This window comes from Pleurodeles waltl, chromosome 5 (genome assembly GCF_031143425.1).
Source record: "Pleurodeles waltl isolate 20211129_DDA chromosome 5, aPleWal1.hap1.20221129, whole genome shotgun sequence".
In the NCBI taxonomy this organism is placed as follows: domain Eukaryota; kingdom Metazoa; phylum Chordata; class Amphibia; order Caudata; family Salamandridae; genus Pleurodeles; species Pleurodeles waltl.
In genome coordinates, this window is record NC_090444.1 from 1500292201 (window position 1) to 1500315245 (window position 23045).

Below are 23045 nucleotides of genomic sequence, written 5' to 3' on the forward strand. Positions count from 1 at the left end.
CAAAAACAGGTTCAACAGCATAACACAAAAATTCTGAAGTGGCCCTGTGAAAAGGGCCAGGTCCAACTTGATCTCCATCCAGCAAAAAGCTATGGTAGACTGATCAATACTTTGATGAACTTCCTTGCTTAGGTGATAGAATGTGGACAACGGCCCTCTTTTGCAGTTGCATCTGTCATATCTATGCCCATTCCAGCCTAAATGTATTGCCTTGACACTGTCCTCTGGGTTTACTACACGAGCCCATGGGGAACATTTCTCCTCATATATAGACCCCATTAGTGAAGCCCCTGACCTTAGCTTGCTCACTGATGCACCTTAGTAGGTAGATAGTACCAACATGGCCAACAAGGTGATTTTGTCCATTCCATCCCTTGGGTCATACTTCTGTCCCCATCTCCAGAGAAAAGTTCTCCTTCCTCATCCTCTTCCTCCATATCCACCTCTTTTGCAGAGTCATAGACCTCCTGCTCTCTGCTTGCAGCTTGCATCCTGTGGACTTCCTCATACGTTCTGAGGGCTACTTGAAAGTCCACTTTTGCAGCCCTCCTCTCCTTGTAAAGCTTCCCCAACTCTGCCATCTTGAGGTTGTCAATGATGCTAAGCTCCAACTCCATTTTAACGAACAGTTATCATAGGAAGAGCAAATGTCAGTAAGAAATTGAATTTGAAAAAGAAAAATACCCAATCAATGAGAATTTTAAAAAGAAGTTAATTCTGATGTCAAAAATATTATATGGGATTTTTAGTTTTACACAAATCACCAAGTGGCACTGCACAAACACAAGTACTGGATCCCACCACTGAACACCAATGTAAGAAATTGAGTTATTAGTTGAGAGACTTGGAAGCACCTTTCAGACAACAACCACAATGCTTGTCAGGGTGAGCCACAAAAGTCACTGAATTAACCTGTGCTTATCCCTCTGATAACTTGGCACATGAGCAGTCAGGCTTCACTTAGAGACAATGTGTAAAACATTTATGCAGAACACCACCAGTAATAAACTGAAAACACAACAAAAATTCCAAATCAATAAAGAAAAATAAAGTAACATTTAATCAATAAAATGATGCCAGAGTGATGGAAAATCAAATCAGTAAAACCTGAGATATTCACTTTTAAAGTTTTAAGTGAAAATAGCTCCACTCATGGTCATCTGGTTGCTGGACCAGGAGAAAGTCACAAGTTCAGGCTGATACCTTCTCAAGTCAAGAGCAAAAAGTTGCATTCGCATTGCAGGGGTCTGCGAGGAGGCGGCTTTTTTCAAAGAGCATATTGAGCACCGCAGACAGTCATTGCTGTGGTGCTACGATCCGGTTGTTGCTGGAGCTTTGCATTGGCAGTCGCTGAAAGTTATCATTGCTGCAGCATGAAGTGCAGGTCGTGTTGCTGATCGCTGTGGGTATTCATCGGCAAGAAGAGCAGGTCTCACCAGAGCTTCACTCTGGTAGTCGTCTTGACCAGCATAGTTTTACTTGCTTTCTAACATTATAACTCCTGATTATTATTAATTACCATTTTCAAATACCAACTTGACTATGTTGAAGATCTGCTGCGTCTCCTAATTGGGGTTTATTTATATCAACACTTACGGACATAGTTTACGTGTGTATTCCGTTTTTATTGTATTTGTTGCTTTCCTAATCTACACTGTATGATCTACAAATGCTAGTAAGAGTGCACAGTAGGTTGGCAAGAATAATAGCATAGCAGTACTTTGTTGTGTAGGAAATGGAAGAACGGTGTACTATAACTGAATGTTTTATCTGTTGCATGTTGCTAATAGTCCTTTATTTTTAATATCTGCTTATTGCTGTTGGTCTAATTTTAAACAGAAAATATGTTATAACGTTATGTAACTTGTTAGCTAATTTGCAAATTTTGTAAGTGTGTACAATAATTGTGATGCAAATATATTGTCTATATTTAATACGAAAATGCATTTATATGTGAGTAGACTTGTGGGATTAATCTGTATTTTGCCTTCTCAATGACGTATTGTATTTTCAGGCATCACATCCACCTAACGTTTCAGGGATAATGTGTGTTATTGATGTGGGTGGTTGATAGACAAGTGCCTCTTAGGAATGTGCTTAAATGGCAAGAATGTAAGATCTAAATATACTTGACATTGGCGAGCACAGTTTGGGTCACTGAGAGTGCACATCACTTACATCTGAAGGCATGTATAATCGAAGCAGAAAAATCATAACATCTGTGAATTATACAAAGTTGTCCTAGATAGCAAGGGTCGGAAGATCAGGCAAGTTGAAATTTGGTCCAATTAGGATTTAGATTTCATTGAATCATGTGCTCTGCTAATGAATTAACCACAATTACACCAACACTTTCTTGTGCTTATTTGTAACTATTATCTCAATGAGTGAACACCTTTTCTTTGCATCAGGCATACAAAACAATGAAGGCCAAATTTATTAGGGTTTTGCGCAAAAGGGCGCAAAGGTAACAAAAAAACCTTAGTGACATTAATAAGACCATCAAAGGCTACCTTACATGGCCCTGCATGGCTCAATAAATCTGGATTAATGCAAGGCAGCACAAGTTGCTGCCATGTGTCACTCTGCCCTGGAAGGAGTTCAATTGGTGGAGCATGGGTGTTCTCGCACATGCATCCATCTATTTTGGGGCATTCCCACATTTACCATTAGTGGTAGACCTGTGAATGTGTTAGAATCCTATGTCTCCCCAGAGGATAGAGTAACGAGGAGAAATGTCCTTATTTCTCCTTGTTTTGACCTCTTTCTATGTGCACTGCACTCTGCAGCACATAAGGAAAGAGGAAAATGCCTCTCAAGATTGTTTTTGTGTCCTGCACAAAAGTAATCCTGCCTGTAACACAGACAAGCTTGCTCCATGGCGCAAGAGTGCCTGCATTGTTGCTAGGTTGCTAATTGTGCACCAGAGCAGGCGGAGGACTGGAATGTGCCATACCTTGATAGATATGGTGCCATCCTGCCCTCCCCCTTCCATGCATTGCAGCTCCCCAAGATATCTTCCTGCGTTGCGCTGCGTGAAAGTTTGATAAATCTGGCCTTGCATGGTTATGGCATCCATGTGAACACATGTGAACAGCAGAATGCAAATAGAAGGACACACAAAACTGCATTGTGTAATATCACAAATGCAAAAATGTCCCAGAAAACTAAAATACTTTGGAAAAGTCTTACTGCAAGAAAGAGGGACCACACTCAGAGAAGTGAGAGAATAACATATACCAGTTGGAAGCAAGAAATTACAACAGAATGGTGGAAGGAAGCGAAAACTTTGACAATAGGTCACAAGGTGGCATTGCTCATTTCCGAAGTCAACAAACTGAAGACTAAAATATGGGTGAATAAACAATTCACAATGCAGATAAATTTAGAGACACCCACCAAAACAACTGCAGTAGAAATTTACAAGAAGGTCGCATGACCTGAAGTGAAGTGAAAGAGGAATTAGCAAAGCAAACCCTTAGGAAACAGGTGGGAAATCAAGGTCCCGGAAACAGCTCCATGTTAATTGACTGGTCGCAGCTTAAACTGCATCTGAGATTGTGAAAGAAATTAAAGGTAGAGACACTGCTAATAAGGAGAAGTAAACTTTAAGAGGTAAACATAACAGAACATATACACAAACAAATACTGCTGGTTTAATGTGTGGGTGGTTTGTCGGTTTGTCCAGTCTTCAAGTTTATTTACATTCAGTCACTTGAAGGTCTCAACCTCCAAAGCTATAAAAACAATGTTAAAAGATATACCATAAAGGAAATAAAACAGTGCAATGCATGAAAATGACTACAAACCACCATGGTACGGGGAAAGGAATGGACTGTGAGGGCTGCATGTGCATGGAAGGAGGAATCTACAGCTCTATTGCAATTTAAGATGAAACACATCAACACTTAGGAAGAAATACATCTCACCACTGAAATAAAGGAGCATGTAATGTGAGGTAAACATCAGCAATGGTGTTGTAGTTCCAGTTGCACATATGGGCTGTGCACTGCAGTGATTCAAATATTAGCACAATCACTGCACCAGAGATAAAGAATGTACTATATGGGACATTTAACACTATCTTGAAAAATGACACTGCACTTGTAAGACTTTTGTTCTTTGTCCTGCATGTTCCATAAAACGCCCGCACCTAAGAACACTCTCTTATGATGCTTTGACTGTAACAAGTTGCACATCACAATTTGGATTTTCCAGCATTTTCTTTACAATGCATACTGATCAGTGATACTCTCACCATGGAGCAATCAATAGGTATTCTTCTGCTGAAACGTGTAAGGAAGCATACAGTTTCACAGTCACTACAGCAGGCAATGTCACATAACCTATAGAAGACATTCAATTTCAGGTTTAGTGGCTGAGCTATGTAGTGATCGTGACAGTGTAAGGCTTTTGCTGGAGAACATCACCAAATCACCTCTGGACCAAAAATTCAGGCCAAAAGAAGGAAGACCTATCACAAATCCAAACCTATATCTACATACGGTGCTGTTAAAGGCCATCTCCAACAATACCACTAAATGGGGTGTCTATATGATATAAGAACATGTGTTAGACTTTGGCAACAGGATCATACAGAGTAGGAGTCACACAGCCACAGTTGTCAAAACTGGCATAGTGCCTCACAAGCACCTAATAGTCACTCAACATGTAATGTTTTCAAATCACACAAAGCACCAGAACAGCTTGATGAGGGGTTAGGAAGATAGACTGATGAACATCAAAGAAGTTTTACTAAATACTGCAGTTGATGATATTGAGAAGTTAATTAAGACACGTCTATTGACCTTTAAAATGCTGTGCTGTGCTGTCTGATGACATAAAGACTGCAATTAACAATATGTGTTCTGACACAGAGGACTCACTTTGAACACTACCAGGTACAATAAGCAATCTCACATTAGACATACATGTTTTATCAAGCTGCATCCTGAGTATAAATGCTCAAACCTACTAAGTCATAGGAGATAGTGCCATGACATTGTAGAAGATCACCAAAGTTTTTTGTACTTTGCACCTCGCCCTTATGGAGTCTCAAAACAGACTATACAATCAGTGTTCATAAAAATTATCACCATCGTCAACAGAAAGAGTGTCCATTGACGATGATAATAGAAAAATAAGACAAATGTGCAGTGTAAAGAGAAAATTACGTTGAGGATTGCAACATTCTATAAGACATGACAACATAGATTAGCTGTTGCGAGTTGATGTCTGTTGTCAGCACCCCGTTTGAAAGTGTTGCGATTGACATTGTGGGGCCTCTGGATCCCAAGACAGCCATGGGCAACAGATTTATCCTGGCCTTGGTGGACCATGCCACCCAGTTCCCAGAAGCCATTCCTTTGTGATCAATCACTGTCCCTGTGGTGGGACGTGAATTGACAGGGTTTGCACCCACATGGGTTTCCTCAAGGAGGTGGTATCCACAAGGGATACCAACTTCATATCTACAAATAGAAGTTTCCATGGAAGAAGTGTGAGGTAGCCTTCAAGTTTACCACTCCTTACCATCCCCAAGAAACTGACTATTAAAGAGATTCAATTGCACCTTGAGTTGTTGTATGGCCACCCTGTCAGGGGACCTTTAAGTCTGGTTACGGAAGGTTTGGAGAAAATCTCCAGTAAGCCCCCCAGGATATATTCAGTTACATGCTATCTTTTAGGAACCAGACTGCCCATATCAGGAAGCTCATTCAAGAGAACCTAGAAGCAAGCTAGGAAGACATGAAAAGGTGGTATGACCAGAATGCCACTCTGGTTGAGTTTCATCCTGGACAAAAAGTATGGGTGATGGTCCCAGTGGAGCCTCGCACTCTCCAAGATAAGTAGACTGGGCCTTTTGAGGTGCAGAGCACAACAGTGATGTGACCTATCTGGTGAACTTGTGGACTCCTAGGACCGTTTGAGGGTTCTGCATGTGAACTGCCTCAAGCCTCACTTTGAGAGGATAGAATTGACTGTGCTCTTGGCAACAGATGATGGGGTGGAGGAAGAGAGGGAGCCTCTTCCTGACTTCCTGTCTGCTGAAGAGAAAGATGGTACAGTGGAGGGTGTGAACCTCTCCCCCTCACTGAGTCTAGGACAGTTTGCCTCTCTCTTTTCCTTGATCCCAGGGGTTCATGCACTTGTGTACACATGATGTGCACATTGGGGTCAGTCCTCCTGTGAAAGATAAAGTTTACAGGGTGACTGACAAGGTTAGAGCCAGCGTTAAGGATGAGGTATCCAAAATGTTAGCTCTTGGGGTTATTGAGTTTTCCAGTAGTCCTTGGGCCAGTCCTGTGGTCTTGCATCCAAAATCTGCTGCTCCTGTTGCTACTCCCAAACTCAGGCTCTGTGTGGATTAACAGTGACTCAATGCACACATGAAGACTGACGCGTACCCCATCCTCCGAGCTGATGCGCTCATTGATGAGTTAGGAGCTGCCAAGTGTCTAAGTACTTTCAATCTGACCTCTGGATATTGGCAGATTGCTCTGACTGAGGGGCTAAGGAAAGGTCCACATTTCCTACCCCAGATGGGTACTACCAGTTTAGGGTAATGCCCTTTGGGATGACAAATGTCCCTGCCATCTTTCACAGGCTGGTTCACCAGGTGTTGGCTGGATTGGATGATTTCCGTGCAACCTACCTGGATGGCATGCCTGTGTTCAGCTCCACTTGGGAGGAACACTTGCAGCAGCTCTGTAAAGTGTTAGAGGCCCTGCAGAATGCAAGCCTCAATACTAGGGCTAGCAAGTGCCAAATAGGGCAGTAGTGTTCTTGGGGCACCATGTGGGGAGTGGCCAGGTGGCACCCCTACAACCCACAATTGACACTATCCTGGTTATGGAGCCCCCCAAAACCCAGATTGAAGTGAGAGCCTTTTTAGGTATCACAGGATACTATAAGAGGTTTGTTAATGGGGGCACACAGACAAGGAGATTGATGGTGAGGAGGTTCACAACAGCCATGGTGGAGTAGTAGAGGTGTCTGTACTGCCTGGGGGGATAGTCTCCAGGGTGGGTAGCAGTGTGTCTTCTAGGGAGCTGACTTCTGAAGAGTTGGGGGACAGACAGGCAGAGGGGGTGCACCAATTTGAGTTGGAGAAGCTCAAAATGGAGATGGAGGTCTTCTGCAGGTCACTGGATGGTTGGGTTAAGGGCAGTAAGGTAACAACTTATGAGGGGCTTTACAACTTAATTGCTAGGAGCACTTGTACGGTCTTTGTTTTCAAGAGTTATTTCAGCACCTGATTGACAGCAAAATGTTAGAAATGGGGTATTTGGTTGACAGTCAGCTTGCCCTCTGTCCAAGCACCGACCCTCACTCTAGTCAGGGTAATGGAGAAACCTACTTGGTTAACCCCTGCTCACCCCCTTGGTAGCTTGGCTCTAGCGGAAAGGCTTAACCTAGAGGCAATGTGTAAAGTATTTCCACCAACACACAAGTTAATACAGTGAAGCACAACTAAATGGGCACCACACAGGTTCAGAAAAAGAGTTAATATTTATCTAAATAAGTCAAGACCAAAAACAATAAAAATCCATAATACACAATTAAAAATATGCCTTGAGCAAATAAAAGCACAAATGCTGCAATATCATGTTAAAACTGCATCATAACGGAGTATTTTCCCACAATGCAACACCACTGGCGCTGGTTACGGAGTCACATGGACCCCCAGGTACAGTACCTTGGCAAAAATTGGGGAAAACAGGCCAGGGCACGGAGTCGGAGAGTGAGGCATCGATGGATCTCATGCGGCATCAGTTCTGATGCTACAGGGCAAAGGAGCAGAGGCGTCACGGAGAGGCATCGGGTCCATGCTGCGGAGCAATAGAGGTGATACGGTGTCAATTGCAAGGAGTCGGTCCCTTGGCACCTCCGGCAAAGTGGAAGTCCGGCGACGTCTCATGGGGTCGTGATCACATCATAGGGTCACAGGTGTTGTGACGGAGTCAGGTGTCATGAACGTCGGGAGTACGACACTACAATTCATGGGTTCATACGGATGTCAGCGGCTGCAGCGACGTTGGGCCTACATTGACGGTAGGGTTGTTGTGCCTCGGCAAGGTCCACGGATCCAGGTGTAGGTGGCGTCGCAGGCTTCATTCAGCAGCATCCTTAGCAAAGTTGCACAGAGTCATCTGGCGTTGTTTCACAGGAATTCACCTGAAATCCATTTTTAGGGACACAGGACCTGGAATGACACCCTCTGGCAAGCTACAGTACACATCATGCAGTTTCAGAGACTGGTTGGTGAAGCCTTTGCTGTCCCTGAGGCTTTAAAAACAGGAGGCAAGCTCAGTCCAAGCCTTTAGAGATACCTCTCAAGCAGGAATGCACAACAAAGCCCAGTCTTTGTCCCCTTCCATAGGCAGAAGCAGCAACTCCAGGATAGCTCAACAAAGCACAGTCACAGGCAGGTGCAGCAATTCTCCTTCAGCTCTTCACCTGGTAGAGGTTCCTCTTGAATCCTTGAAGTAATCTAAAGTCTGGGGTTTTGGGTCCAATACTTATACCCCTTTTTGTCTTTGAAGCTGCCCAACTTCAAATAAAAGTCTCTGTTGTTTACAAGATCCTACCTTGCCCAGGCCTGGCTCCAGATGCACACAAGGGTGTTGGAGACTGCTTTGTGTTGGGGGCAGCCACAACCCTTTCAAGTGTAAGTGACCACTCCTCCATCCAGCCTAGCCCAGATGGCCTCTCAGGGTATGCAGGCTACACCCCAGCTCCATTTGTGTCACTGTCTAGAGGAGATTCACAAACAGCCTGTTAGAAATGGGGTATTTGGTTGGCAGTCAGGTTACCCCCTGTCCAAGCAAGGACCCTCACTCTAGTCAGGGTAAAGGAGAATCACCCGCTCACCCCATTGGTAGTTTGGTACGAACAGGGAGGCTTAACTTCAGAAGCAAGGTGTAAAGTATTTGTACCAACACACACAGTAACTTAGTGAAAACACTACAAAATGACACAACACAAGTTTAGACGAAGAGATCATATTTATCTAAACAAAAAAAGACCAAAATGACAAAAATCCAACATACACAAGTCAAGTTCTGAATTTAAAAAGCATAAGACTCTAAAATCCTTTAGAAAACAGTGAGAACGTCATTAGCGTACAAAAGCAAATGGGTAGTGTTAAAATAAAGCCACACAGGCAGGTGTGCATTGGAAAAGGCCAGCGATGCATCGATTTCTCACTCGCAAACGAGAGCATGCGTCGTTCCTCCTCTGGTCGGTCGGGATGTGTCATTTCTTCTCTCCCACAAGAGAGTGATGCATTGATCCGGATGGGCACCTCGGATCTGGGTAGGCTTTCTGTTGATTTTCCGCGCCCAGCGATGTTGCTTTGAAATCCAGTTGCACGGTGTCAAGAAACCGCGCTGTGTAGGGGCTTGGGTCGTTAACAGCAACCGCTGCTGATGTTGTGCGTCATTTCTCCAGACGCGTTGCGTAGATATTCCAGTCATGATGCAGGTGGAGCATCAATGTTAGCCGCGAGGCCGGCGACATGTCATTTTTTAGCCGTAAAGCAGGTGCTGCGTCGAAAGTTTCCCTGCATGGCAATCTTTGCATGGATTTCTGTCCTTTTCCACCAGCTGCACCTTTCATGGGCTCAGAGACAGGTCACTGTCTATAGGAGAGGTGCAAACAGGTCAACTGTCAAACTGACCCACAAACAAGCAGAGTCACAGAATGGTTTAAGCAAGAAAATGCCTACTTTCTAAAAGTGGCATTTTCAATGACACAATATAAAAACCAACTTCATGAAAAAAATTATTTTTAAATTGTGTGTTCAGAGATCCCAAACTCCACATGTCTATCTGCTCTCAAAGGGAATCTGCACTTTACTCATATTTAAAGGCAGCCCCCCATGTTAACCTACGAGAGAGATAGGCCTTGCAACAGTGAAAACCGAATATGGCAGTATTTCACAGTCAGGACATGTAAATCACATAAGTACAAGTCCCACCTTTAACATACACTGCACCCTTCCCATGGGGCTACCTAGGGCTTACCTTAGGGGTACCTTGCACATATAAAAAAGTAAAGGTTTAGGCTTGGCAAGTGAGTGCACTTGCAAAGTCCAACTGGCAGTTTAAAAACTGCACACACAGACACTGCAGTGCAGGTCTGAGCCGTGTTTACAGGGTTACTGATGTGGGTGGCACAATCAGTGCTGCAGGCCCACTAGTAGCATTTGATTTACAGGCCCTAGGCACTCTAGTGCACTTTATTAGGGACTTAATAGTAAACCAAATATGCCACTTATGGGAAAGCCTATTACACATACAATTCCACCTAAGGAGCACTTGCACTTTAGAACTGGTCAATGGTGGTAACAAAATCAGCAAAAACAAAGTCCAGCAGACAACAACAACCTGGGAAATAGAGGCACAATACCAAGGAAGCCAGGTCTAACAATTTCTTTCTTGCTTTTCATTTGAAATTAACATATTTCTTTAATTTTATGGTTTATGTAGACAGGAATCCATGTCTGACGTGTAAGAATTTGTCACTAGTAACTCTGCACATCTGAATATGATTTTTTTTTAAACCAAAATATCTCTCCGTTATACTTCACATTTTCTTGAGTGCACCATGGTTTGCTTATTTGGGATCAGTTGCACATTGATTGTATGTATCATTATCCATAGTCTCTATACATAATCCTCGTATTAAAAATGTACTACACACGTTGCATGTATTCTGACATCTTTCAATGAAATCAATTGCTCATGTATGCCATCCCTATCTACATGCAGACTCTCTCCATACACACCACCTTGGATCATGATTAATTGCATTCTGTTTGAAAATATGTCATATGCATTTCATGGAAACATCGCAAGCACTTCTCTTCATTACATATTGCATGAACATTGACTTAGAATGTCTTACCCCTTGCTGTACATATGTTCCATATTGGCACCTATAAAAGTGTGACTTTTCCAATCCCTGACCTCAATGGTATGAGGGGAATTGGTTATGGCACTGTGGTCTGTTGGTCATAAGTGTTTCCAAGACATGTTACAGAAATTCACACAATGCGATTTGTTGGACAACAGCTACTGCTGCAGATGTGGTCTTGAATGGATCAGATATCTGAAGAAGCAGTACAGCAACCACTCTTACAAGTGCTGGCATTGCACGGGCCCTACCTGTTGCCAGTTCACAGGATGAACACATTTGTCTAAGTTAGTGTTTTTAGGTCGAGCGTGCAAGCACTTGTTAGGTTGAGGGCGCAAGCACTTGCGACCTGTTGTAATCTATCTGGGGGCTTTTAACTACGCCCACCTCACGCCCATCACTTTCACTTGTTCATGGGCTTGCCTTTCAAAAATCCCTTGATGTTATTGGTAAATGCTTTACATTTGTTCCACCTTGGGGCAGTTTTGTTACCGCCTTGAAGACTGACCCTGTTACATGGATTATCGCATGATTGCCAATATGTTTTATATGAGCTAACTACTTTTCTTTTGTGTCTCTCCTTCACACTTATGGCAGCCATGGTGCTTTGAAGCAGATCTCACTGCCATCCCCCGGCACCTCCCCTTCCCTCAGTTTCCTGTTTGTCTGCCTGTCCCTACCACCCCTCCCATGTTGTTGCTTGTTTGTAGCAGTCAAAGTGCTTACGTTGTGGTGTTGCAGGAGGAATACTCGCACTGAAGCAAGAAAAGTCCAATTATGCATTTACAACGGCAATAGTTGTAACTCTCGTTTCCAACTTTCCTTCCATTGTTGAACACAAAGCTGAAGGAAGTGCAGCTAACCGGAAGACATCACTTATTACTTTCAGTGATATCTGCCGGATGTAACATTAGAAGGCGAAGTTGCCATTTATTGGAGTTTCCACCACCTTTGGAATCAGAACCACTGGGCTGTACTGTATCTTCTGTTCATGTAGTTTTTTTTGGTGATAAATATCTTGTGTGCACATTTAAAATCAGTTTTGTTTGAGAAATAATGTATACTGAATAATTGCTTATTAAAATGGAAGCCTCTTTGTTCAAAGGCTTTAATTACATAATTTGTTCCTGACGTCATTGCCCGATGACACGAAGAAGGAGAGCAGATGAGGTTGTTTCCTGCCTACTGCAAATACTTAAAAGAGATATGTTCTTTTATGCTGAAAAAAGTAACCTCTTTTTGACACTAGTGAGCACGATAAAAAAAACTTGCCATATGCTCAAATGTCTTTGACTGCATATACTAATGTATTTGTGAAACTGCACTATCACCCACAAGGGCATTGTGGCGCTGAGCAGGGGTATCAACTTTTCGGGCAATGTTTTGTTATTATTAGTCCTTTGCATCACTATCTGAGAAGTGACATAAAATGCATTGCACAAGTATATACTATACTGCAATACAAAGCAAGACATACATTGATTGTTCCAGAGTACCGTGTAACATTAATCATTCAATGTTACCCTCAATGTTGAGTTTGTTAAATTACCCTTTGCGCACTACAGCTCAGCCATAATTCTTATGTATATTAGTACACCAAACCAAGCATTGGACCACATTAACACTATGGGGGTTATTACAACTTTGGAGGAGCTGTTAATCCGTCCCAAAAGTGACGGTAAAGTGACGGATATACCACCAGCCGTATTACGAGTCCATTATATCCTATGGAACTCGTAATACGGCTTGTGGTATATCCGTCACTTTACCGTCACTTTTGGGACGGATTACCACCTCCTCCAAAGTTGTAATAACCCCCTATGTCTCAGTGAAGCAATATGTTCATGATATATATTATGCATACATCTAAAATGAGCACAGTTACTGACTTGTGCATGAGAGATTACAATGGCAGGATGCCTCATCAGTGGTAGTAAGCACTACAACTGCAATTTAAATGTTCAGCATGGCGTACTCTTTGTGTCTAGGTCATCTCTAGGCCCTCACACTAGGTTGGGGAGGACCACAAAATAATAATCCTTCCCTCCAGTCAGTGTCTTTTTAAGTTCTCTCATGGCTGGAACGTTTGATTTACATCTGGGAGTATTTCGTGTTGTAATGGCCTTGTTTGTAATATTATTCTAGAAAGCCTGCTAGTAGGCCTGAAAATGTGTGAGCCACTACACTCTCTAGGGGCTAAATATATGGTTACATTGCATTATGTTCTGCCATTTTGTTTCAGTGCACTGTTAACTAAGTGATGAGTGCAGACAGAAACCGTGTAAAGTATTATGGTGAATGCGCTGTTCACAGTTCAGGCGTGAACCCACCGCTGCAATGTAAACAGTGCATTAGTGAAAGATGGACCAGCTGTCTGCAGGTGCTGGTCCAATATTCCTTGCAGGCCCCACCCAGTAGTTCTCCTTGGAGACACACAAACCATGTGTTACCCATTTGTGGTACACCATCAGTGAACCTCCTGATGGCCTTTGGGCCTTTGCACCCATGTCTGTAATACAGTGCAGGCATGAAAGCTAGTATGTCATTATTTGTATGGATCTGAACCCCATACAAATTAGAGCATGCCTTATCTTAGTTGTGGTAGCACAAGATGTGCACTTGTGCTACACGTATAATAGAAGGGGCCGCACAAGCATCTGTGGCTCCTTCTGTAATACTTAAGTGCCCCTGAGTTGCAAGAAGTAATCAGAAACACCAGCTGTTTACTGAGCAACTTTGTGTAATATGGACCCTTATGCCTAAAATCGGTTAGGAATTGCAGCTCTGTTTTGGGAACGAGCATCCGGAAGGCGTTTTCCTCGTGCGTCCTCCTTTTGTTTACCCCGTCATGTCTAGCGTTTTTACATGGCCACAATGCAGCATGAAGTGCTGTACTTGAAACCAATATAAAAGCACGTCTCGTGCCCTCTGTGCATGGGTATCTGTGAGCCACCGGGTGTTTCTCTGCTTATGTAAAGCCGTAGATAGATGTGTGTTGGTCTGTGTGCGCACGGATTTCTATTGGTACGTTGCTCTGAACATAGGCACACATAAGCCATATATGACTCTGTGTGTGTGTGTATGTTTTGGGTTGTCAGCGTGCACTGTCTAAAAGTCAAACATAGTGACTCTCTCAATGCTTGTTCTATTAGTTGTATTTATACGAAGAACTGAGTCTACATTGGTCCAATTGAATGTTATTCTCTAGTGATATTTCTTTCAAACCTTCAGAACGATTAGTTGTGTGATTTGCTCGTTAGTTCCCATGTGAGTATTCATAATTTCCCTCTTTAGAATAGTGCATGGACTTTTCCTTTCTCGGTTCGCCAAATGTAGGTGATTTGAGGTGTGTTTTCTTTTTAACATCATCTGACAAGAAAGTGAGCGTTGAATCAGCTGAATGCCCATGTAAGCTAGACTGCAGTAAATCAGCACTTTAACAAATCAACCATCATGTCTTTTCTTAATTATTTTGCTTTCAAAAAGCACTTTCCACCGTGAGTTTTGCACATTAGTAGTAAATAAATACATTTTAATCATGTCAACAAGGTTAAGTTAAATAATAAAACAGACTTTAAATGAGCTTGTGTACCAGTTTATCTATCCTAATGGCTCACTTTGCCCGTTAAGTGACTCATTCCCTCATACTCTCACATAGACAGTGGAAACCTTATTCCATTAACAATCAATGCAGTTGCAACGAATTCCACTTTTATTAAAAATAATTTTCAGCTTATGTGAGAAGAGGTTTGCAGTTTGTACTCAGCTGCAGAAATAAAATGCACTTTCTAACTCTCTGCTCGCTAGTCATCTGTGAAAGATTTCGGGTCATTTTTTTTTTTTACAAGTCACTCCAGTCAATGCCATAAATTCGTTAGTTTTCGAAAAGCACAAGTTTGTTAGCAAATACAACATCCATCTGTGTTTTACTTGTAAGGTACCACGGATAAGTAGAAGAAACACTCAAAAATACATATTTCTTTCTCCTCAGATAGCCTAAATAGTTCTGCATCCTCTACTTAAATACTCCTATTGACACATTCACTAAAAGGCCTCTTAAATCATGCCGCCGTCCAAAGGAGAGTCGATAGCCCCTGGCACGGTGTGCAATGATTGCAGCACAGCAGGCTCGTTTTAGTCAAGGTCATAATATATCTCAATTAAATGTCCCAGTGCGAGTGGGCGCCGCCCTCGCCCGTCCACCTGTTGTTGTCATGCCCCTGGATTCTGCTACACACTTTCACTGATCACTGACTAAGCACTGAGGCATTTAGTACACCAACTGTCCTTTACAGGATCATCGTGTTTTTGGAAAGAAGGCTATAATACAAAAACGACTCAAATGGCAGATCATGTGAGGAACAGATAGCCGGCACAACGAGGGTATTGCTGTTTAATCAATCACAGCAGCCCATTACGTCAACACCAATTTGCATAAAGCAATTACGTCAGCAACTGTACGACTTTATCCTAGTTAGGATCAACAAAAACAAAACATCATCAATACTAATGAACATATTAACAGTACAAACCATAAAGGAGTAGGTAGAAGTGGGACAACTTTCAGAAGAACACGAAGTTGATTTTGTATTATCCTCTATACTTTTAAACAAAATACTTTCATGTTTTCCAAATCTTACCGCCATTTTGTGATTCGAAGCCTTGTTTAAAGTGGTTTCTGCCTTCGGTTTCCCCAATTCCATGTCCCAGACTATAGTTAGGTCCTTTGTAGATACAGTTTATTCCATCCGCATGTTGGATAGCAGAGCCACTTCCACGCTGTGACACAGTAAGCCAGTCGAGAAGCTCTGCGGATAACGTCGTGTTAGCGCCTGTTTCCATTTATAGATCTAGAAAACTCACAAATAGAACCACAGTGAGAAGCCAGGCAGCTGGCCCCAGATAACAATAAAGTTGGTCTTTTCTCCGTATCAACGCCCGAACTGTTAGAAACACATTTCAACAGAACCCCCAAAATCCCTTTAAGCTGTGCCAACACAGCCATGAATTAAAAAACTACCAATTCTTAAGAACATTTGAACATTACTGTACGGAAGGCTACAAGGCTTTTTTAAATCTGCGCTATGCTATACGTACTTATTTTATGTCCTAAATCGGATAGTTACTGGTGCGTGAAATAAATCCCCTGATGAACTTCAGCCATAAACATATCGAACTCATTTTAATTCAAAATATCAATAGTCCTGCCAGCATGGGTATATTAAAAATATATTCCGTGCCTGTCACAGGAAATTCCGATGAAGCCTTTTATGCACATGTGGAATACCAACAACAAAAATACTTTGACGAAAGATCACTGTTTTTGTAAACCCTGAAACATACATTTTTACAATGGATTTAACGGCAGCAACTTGGACAATAATGCATACATCAGTTGTTTGCAGCATGAGAAAAAGTTTTCATAGCTTTTTTCTTTTTTTTCAAAGCAACAGGAACAATGCTTTAACAAACATTTGCAATGCAATGGGTCTCGCGTTTGCTCTAGTTAAAGCTATTAGCGTTGTAAACTCCTACCCGGACTTTTCTTGCCGCATAAACTGAAAAGTAAAACAGTTTCACATAGGCAAGCGGACGGCCACCATGAGCACAAAGCAAACACACAAAAGGAAATAGAAGTTCACTCGCAGTGAAATGTATTGGCAAAAGTGCAATTATCCAAATAGCAGCAAAAGTGCAAATTTCCATGTAACAGGTTCCATGTCATGCAAAGCGCTCTACTATCGCCCAGTGTGATCGCACTGGCTATAAAATAAAGAGGAAAAGTAGTGCAGAAACTGTACAGAAAACATGGAGCCTCGAATGTTTTCAGTAGTTGGCTAATGCGTTTGAGGAGGACTAAACATCAGAAAAGGCATGACGTATGCATGCCTTTCACTAATGAAAATTTTAAAAGGCAAGACCATGAACCAACCAAACCGATGACCTTGACATGAGTGTGGTTAAAAGCCCACAGAGAGATTACACCACGGACATAGCGTTTCGCGCTTGACCCTAAAAAGCAAATGACCTCGACTAACTGGACCAATATGACTGCAGCTCAAATAAGCTCCTCAGGATGTTTTAACATTGAAATCCATCTTCTAAAAATCCTTGAACTAGATCAATTTTACCACTCAACCTTTAAAATCAGCCATCAACATCTAAACACAGACAACAAGAGGTGATGGAAGGAGTTACTACAGGGCCAGCTTTAACGTTGGTGGCACCCAGTGCGACAATCTTTTCTGGCACCACCACATGACCTTTTCCTAGGATTCCCTCACTGCCACCCTCCAAAAATGCCCCACATCACTCCATAGCCCCTCTCTCACATACATTTAATTTGTTTTAAAGCGCAAGTAAAGGGCTGGCTCTACCAATCCACTTAGCTATTCACATAAAATATAGATCTGTTCTTTGCATCAGGCATATTAACCATCTTTGCTACTTAATGGCGAGCCAAAACTACCACAAGAGTAAACTCTAATCTCTCCCTTTAACTGAAACATTAATTACAAGAGTATTCTTGACATTTGTTTTGCTACCTAAAAGCTGGACAAACAAGGACTCTGCAGCAGGTGCTTTAAATTAAAAAATAATTGCTCAACAGATTGCCCCCTTGAGGTCAGTGCCCCCCTTTCAGGTCAGTGCCCAGTGCGACCGCACCAGTCGCACCCCCCTAAAGATGGGGCCCTGTCTTACTAAATAGGAGTACAGCACATAAGGAAGATGTGTCTATCTACATTGACTTCATACCATGATGCTTGAAAACATGGGCTTGTTGTAGGGGGGACTGCAGTTCTTGGCCTACAGAACAGGGCCAGTGCAAGAAGTTAATAAATATGTCCTCCAATAATGATACGAATTACTCTATTCATACAATTTTCTTCATTCTGCCTCCTGGCTGCTATCCACCAATAGAGAATTCCCAGACGTTTTGCAAAGAATGAATTAGAATGAAACACGAACTACAAGCAGATAACTGCAAATTTGGATGGAGAGATGCATGCAGAAGAAACAGGTTTGTCTTTGGACATCCTCAAAATGTAGGCCCATATGTATAACTATACATCTGACCCTAAATTTTGAGGGAATCCAAAGACAATCACTGCTTGGAAAAACTGGCTGCATTTGGTGACCAGTGTTTCTGCAACTAATGTGGAGATTTGCAAACCAACCTATGTACCATTCATATGAGTGAATAGGAGTGTTTCTCTATCTGGCCTATCTCATTAATATTCCTGAGCTAAGTCGTAAATTGCAACTTTAATTGGACACTGTCACAGGAATGGTGGCCTGCAGAGGCCAGTAGACCGCCATTCTTGCGACTGTGTTTAAATAAAGAAAACCTTTTTTATTGCATGCAGCCTGCTTACCTTAAAAGAAACTGGGCTGTGTTTAGAAATAAAAAATCTTTTGAAAAAAAGTTTCACTGAGATTTGGCAGTGTTTCCCTGGCTCACTGTCTACTCACCCTGAAATATTTTTTTTAACATTCACAAATGGATAGAAATCCATAAGGACCCCTTCACGTTTGCGAATGGGTTACTGCCCCAAATTAGGCATTAGGAACTTTTCAATGGTTAGCAACTGAAATTACAGTCACAACCCATTGATGTATTGCATACCTATTTGTTTTTGGGAAGGGTCACCCACAACATGCTTCTTTCAATTAGAATATGGGTAGCCATTTGCAATCACAGTCGGCTTTTAGGAGTAAGCAAAGCTTTTTTTGACTCCTAAAATGGGATTCATAATTTGCGAGAAAAAAAATTGCTGTGCCAAACTCAGAAAACATCGCTGTTACATCTTGTCCTAAGACATTCAACGACACAACCTGGAATCCTTCAACAGATATCCTACCTTACTAGTACATTGCTACTTCATTTACATAGATAATTTAATTACCATTTGGAGCTAGAATTTCCTAGAGATGTAGTGATCTCCACAACAACATAATCTCTGATTTCACTGGTGGGGAGGGGAAGTCGATGAGCTAACGTTGTGCTAGTTACTCCCAACTACAGATTCTGTGGGCAGGGCCTCAGATTGGCATGTGGAACAAGCTGTGGTGAGCAAGTCCAATTACGTGCTGACATCTGACATTTGTGGTCATTACCATCAGTCTATACTTTGGCCCTCTTCTCTGTACCAACCTCTGCTATTTGATGATACTCCCCAGTGGCGTCTCTTTTGCTATGGCGAAGGAGCGTTACTCCCTACCACAGCAGCAGCTGCAAAGCTTGAAAAATAAAATGTCAATAAAGCATGTTTCTTATCGTTTTATTTTTCTCCATAGCGTTGAGTCTAGGGGGCAGGGCATGTGGGGACGTGGTAGGTACACTGTTGTTAGTTCGCATGTGGGTTTGGCCGGCCGTTTCAAGACAGCCAAACTCACATGTGCACTGAGCCATCTCCAACCTGAGCTGCATTGCCGGGTTGGAGACAGCAGGCAAAGGCTCCCAGCTTTTTGTTTTGAACATACTATGCCTGCTTAACAGAGAATATAATTAGAAAACTATGAATAAAATAAATAAAAAAATGTTATTTAACTCCAAATGAGTGGATCTGCCAAGACCTGGATCTCCCTCCCTGTTCACCTACGACAGACTCAGGATCTCCTGACCTTCAGGAAACGCCCCAAGACCTGGTTATTTGAGCAGTAGCAATCCTTCCTCCCCCCTTCAGCACCTTGAGACCCTAGCGGGTGAGTAGCGCGCTTTACAAGTGATTGATTGATTGATTATAGATTATTAAGTTCGATGTCAGATAATAAAATCAATGTATAGTGAAGTAAATATATAATTACAATATCACCAACACAAACAGCGAATTTTGATTTCCTTTTAAATGTTTAATCATATACAGGTGGGATTTGTTAGCATTGTAGTCAATACAGTCTGCAGTGGTGGCTGAAACCTTGACCTCCCTTTTTCCTGTGGGACCCTGATGCAGTTATATGACTCTTAACATAATTTAATAGAGGATGGAACTGTTTTAGTACTGTCCCAAGGACTGTTGGATAATCTTCTCTTCAGCAATACGTAGCTGCCCATACCAAGTAAGTACCTGAGCCTTCAATAGTGTTCAACTACTAAATCTCATTGTGTTTAGTAAGTTATCAACTGTGTCCACAGCTGGATGCTGACTAACTGGTTCAGCCTTAACATCACTGACAGAACCCAAGGTAGGAGGCCCAAATTTAGTTTCCGCCTACTGCAGGCCAAAATACCCTTGTCTGATGCTTGTAAGAAATCCAATTTCTATTCACACAACACCTAAAGATTCTGACTATCACTTTGACCAACATGCAGGCATTTATGAACAGGTACCAGGTGATACTTGCAACCAGAACATTACAGAAGGTATTTTTGTGTTTTTTTTACACAAAACACGTCTATCTAATATTTTTCGCTGCATTGATAATATCCACTTTTCTGCCACATAAATATTTTACTGAACCAGTTTTGAAATTATGAAAATACATCTACATGACAATGCACAAGCACACCCTACAGCAGTGAATATTTTTGAACTCTCTAAGAGTAGATTTTGATGCCTTCATATTTCTGATGAATGACTCGTGTACTCCAAAAATGTGCCAAAACATAGTTGTATGATGCATAGTGCATCAAGAAAGCATTATCCAGCAACATCTGACAGTAAAGGGTTAGCACTGACAAATTTCAATGCACACATTCAAATGACAGCACTGCTTCAAAAGAAAGTAGGGGGTCAACAGAGCTTTACACAATTACAACTACTTTCATTGATTACCCTGATCATTTTCATCACCAATTATTGTAGAAAGTAAATAACGCTTATCAGTAAAGCCTGTATCTTCATGTTGTAAATCAAATATAGATGGTTTCTTTTGACTTTTTCAGACATCATCACCATTGTATTCACTTATAGAAATTCTGAGCAAAAAAAACATGCATTTATTACTTTAGCAAAGCCACTTTCATGTAAAAAAAAAACTATATATATATATATATATATATATATATATATAGTAACAGTAGAATATATATACTCCTTATTATAACGGTAGTATATTACATGTCAGCTTGAAAAGGAGTAGATGAGCTAGAGTCTTGCAAGCACATTCATCAGACTTCTAGGGCAGCCTAGCAATCAACTTTCCAACTCACCAAATGCCATGCAAAATGAATAGATATGCCGGTAAAACTATTTTTGTGATTACTTCTTTATATTTGTACCCACGCAACTAACACATAACTCCAAATTAGACTGTTGTAAATCATCGCTGTCATAAACATTACATCCTATTTGTGCCTCTGCCTCTCTGTAGAATACACATCAGGATCAGGATGACAGTTGGGCTATTTGTGCATTCACTCTAGACAGTCACACAAAGGGAGCTGAGGTGTGTCCTGTATATCCTGATAGGTCTCCCTGAGCTAGAGTGGTTGGAGGAGTCTACACTTGCACCTGACTAAGGCTGTGTCTGTCCTTATACAAAGCAGTCTCTGACCTACTGGAGTATGTCTTGGGCCAGGGCAGGGAAAATGGCAGGGTCTTGTGCACTACAAAGACTTCTCTTTGAAGTTTGCCTACATCAAAGACAAAAATGTGTATAAGTACTGCACCTCTGGCACCACATAGTTAGAACACTTCACTTCTGGACTGAGGACATTATGCCAGGGAGAAGAGCTGGATGCTGCAGAAGAGACTGCCACTCTGTTTGTTGCTCTGCTGTGCTGGTCTGCTGCTTGCTGCTTCTGTCCTTTTGTCAATTTCTCATCGACCCCACACTGCAGTATGGAACTGAGGTTGCATGTCTGGAAGGCAACGCGTTGCCTTTTCTATGAGGAAAGAATCAAAGCATCACCCCCCTTGCCAGTAAGAAACAGATGCATTCCCTCCCCTGTAAGGAAAAAATCGACGCCTCACTTCCCCTGCGCAGTAAGAGACCGATGCATCACTTTGCTTTTTCGGAGCCTCACCTCCCCTGTGGCCAATATCGTCTTTGCTCTTGACACTTTCCAGATACTTTGTGCTAAAAAGATACAACCATTAATTCCTATGAACTAAGACTCATTTAAACCTTTGAAAAGTGATATATTTACTTGTGTATGTTGGATGTTTGTTGTTGTGGTCTTGTTTTACTCAGACAAATATTGGCTATTTTCCTAAAGTGGTGTGGAGTACTTTTGTGGTGTTTTCAGTGTGTTACTGTGTGTGTGTGTGTGTGTGTGTACAAATACTTTACACATTTCCTCTGAGATAAGCCTGTCTGCTTATGCCAACCTACCAAGGGGGTGAGCAGGGGTTATCTTAGCTGTGTGACTCCCTTATCATGACTAGAGTGAGGCTCCCTGCTTGGCAGAGTTCAAACCAATGCCAACTAGAGACCCCATTTCTAACAATAAGTTTGATTGCCCTTTGAATTTGTGCTGAATAGGTACTTAAAATTAAGCTTTACATCACATTTTATGAAGGGAAATTGATGTGATAGGTGTATCCCGGATATATTCAAAAAGCTTTTTATTGTTTTTTTCAGGGAATTCAGATCTTCCAAGATATCCTTTTAATATGTTCCAGAACCTTTAGCAGATATATATAACATTTTGAATGTACAGGCATCAGTACAAATAACATTTTTAGGGAACCTGGATCACCTTTTGGACTTAACATTAGGCTTAAGGGTCTTGGTCAGCCAAAGCGACTGGTACAGTGAGGTCGCATTCTAGCTAAATGAAACATCATGAGATTGATGAATATACAGTCAGCAATTAGAAAATTATGTTCTCCCTAGTATACCCAGTTTAACCAGGATCAGAATCACAGCATGTGTAAATGCTGTGTGGACTTTCAGAATCAATCTTCTGCCTTAAATCTCTGTAAATTTCTTAAGGCTATAAAGTGCACAAAAGCTGTGCTACCGTGCAATAGATAAACGCAGTATCCAATTGAATTTGAAATCACTTACTGATTTTGTCAACGTATCAAAAAATGTTTGAACTAAAAACAATAATTTTATTTCTTTTAATGATTTTTATAGACAAAAAACACAACTGTAATTCTAAAAAGAGTTTAAATGTCTCTCTAGACCAAGATGAGTGAAGACCAGCAGCATCAGATCAACTGCCCCTTTTACTT

General features: G+C 41.7%; 1 protein-coding gene across 3 annotated transcripts in view; it reads right to left on the minus strand.

Annotated features, from left to right (window-relative positions):
* MLIP (muscular LMNA interacting protein) overlaps window positions 1-15739 on the minus strand; it is a 1731317-nt gene extending 1715578 nt beyond the window's left edge. For all 3 annotated transcript variants that reach the window (XM_069235789.1, XM_069235787.1, XM_069235788.1), the window contains exon 1: window positions 15561-15739. In XM_069235789.1, coding sequence (XP_069091890.1) covers window positions 15561-15623 — 63 coding nt within the window. In that variant the 5' untranslated portion in view covers window positions 15624-15739. The remainder of the gene's footprint in view (window positions 1-15560) is intronic.
* Between the last annotated feature and the right edge of the window lie 7306 nt (window positions 15740-23045).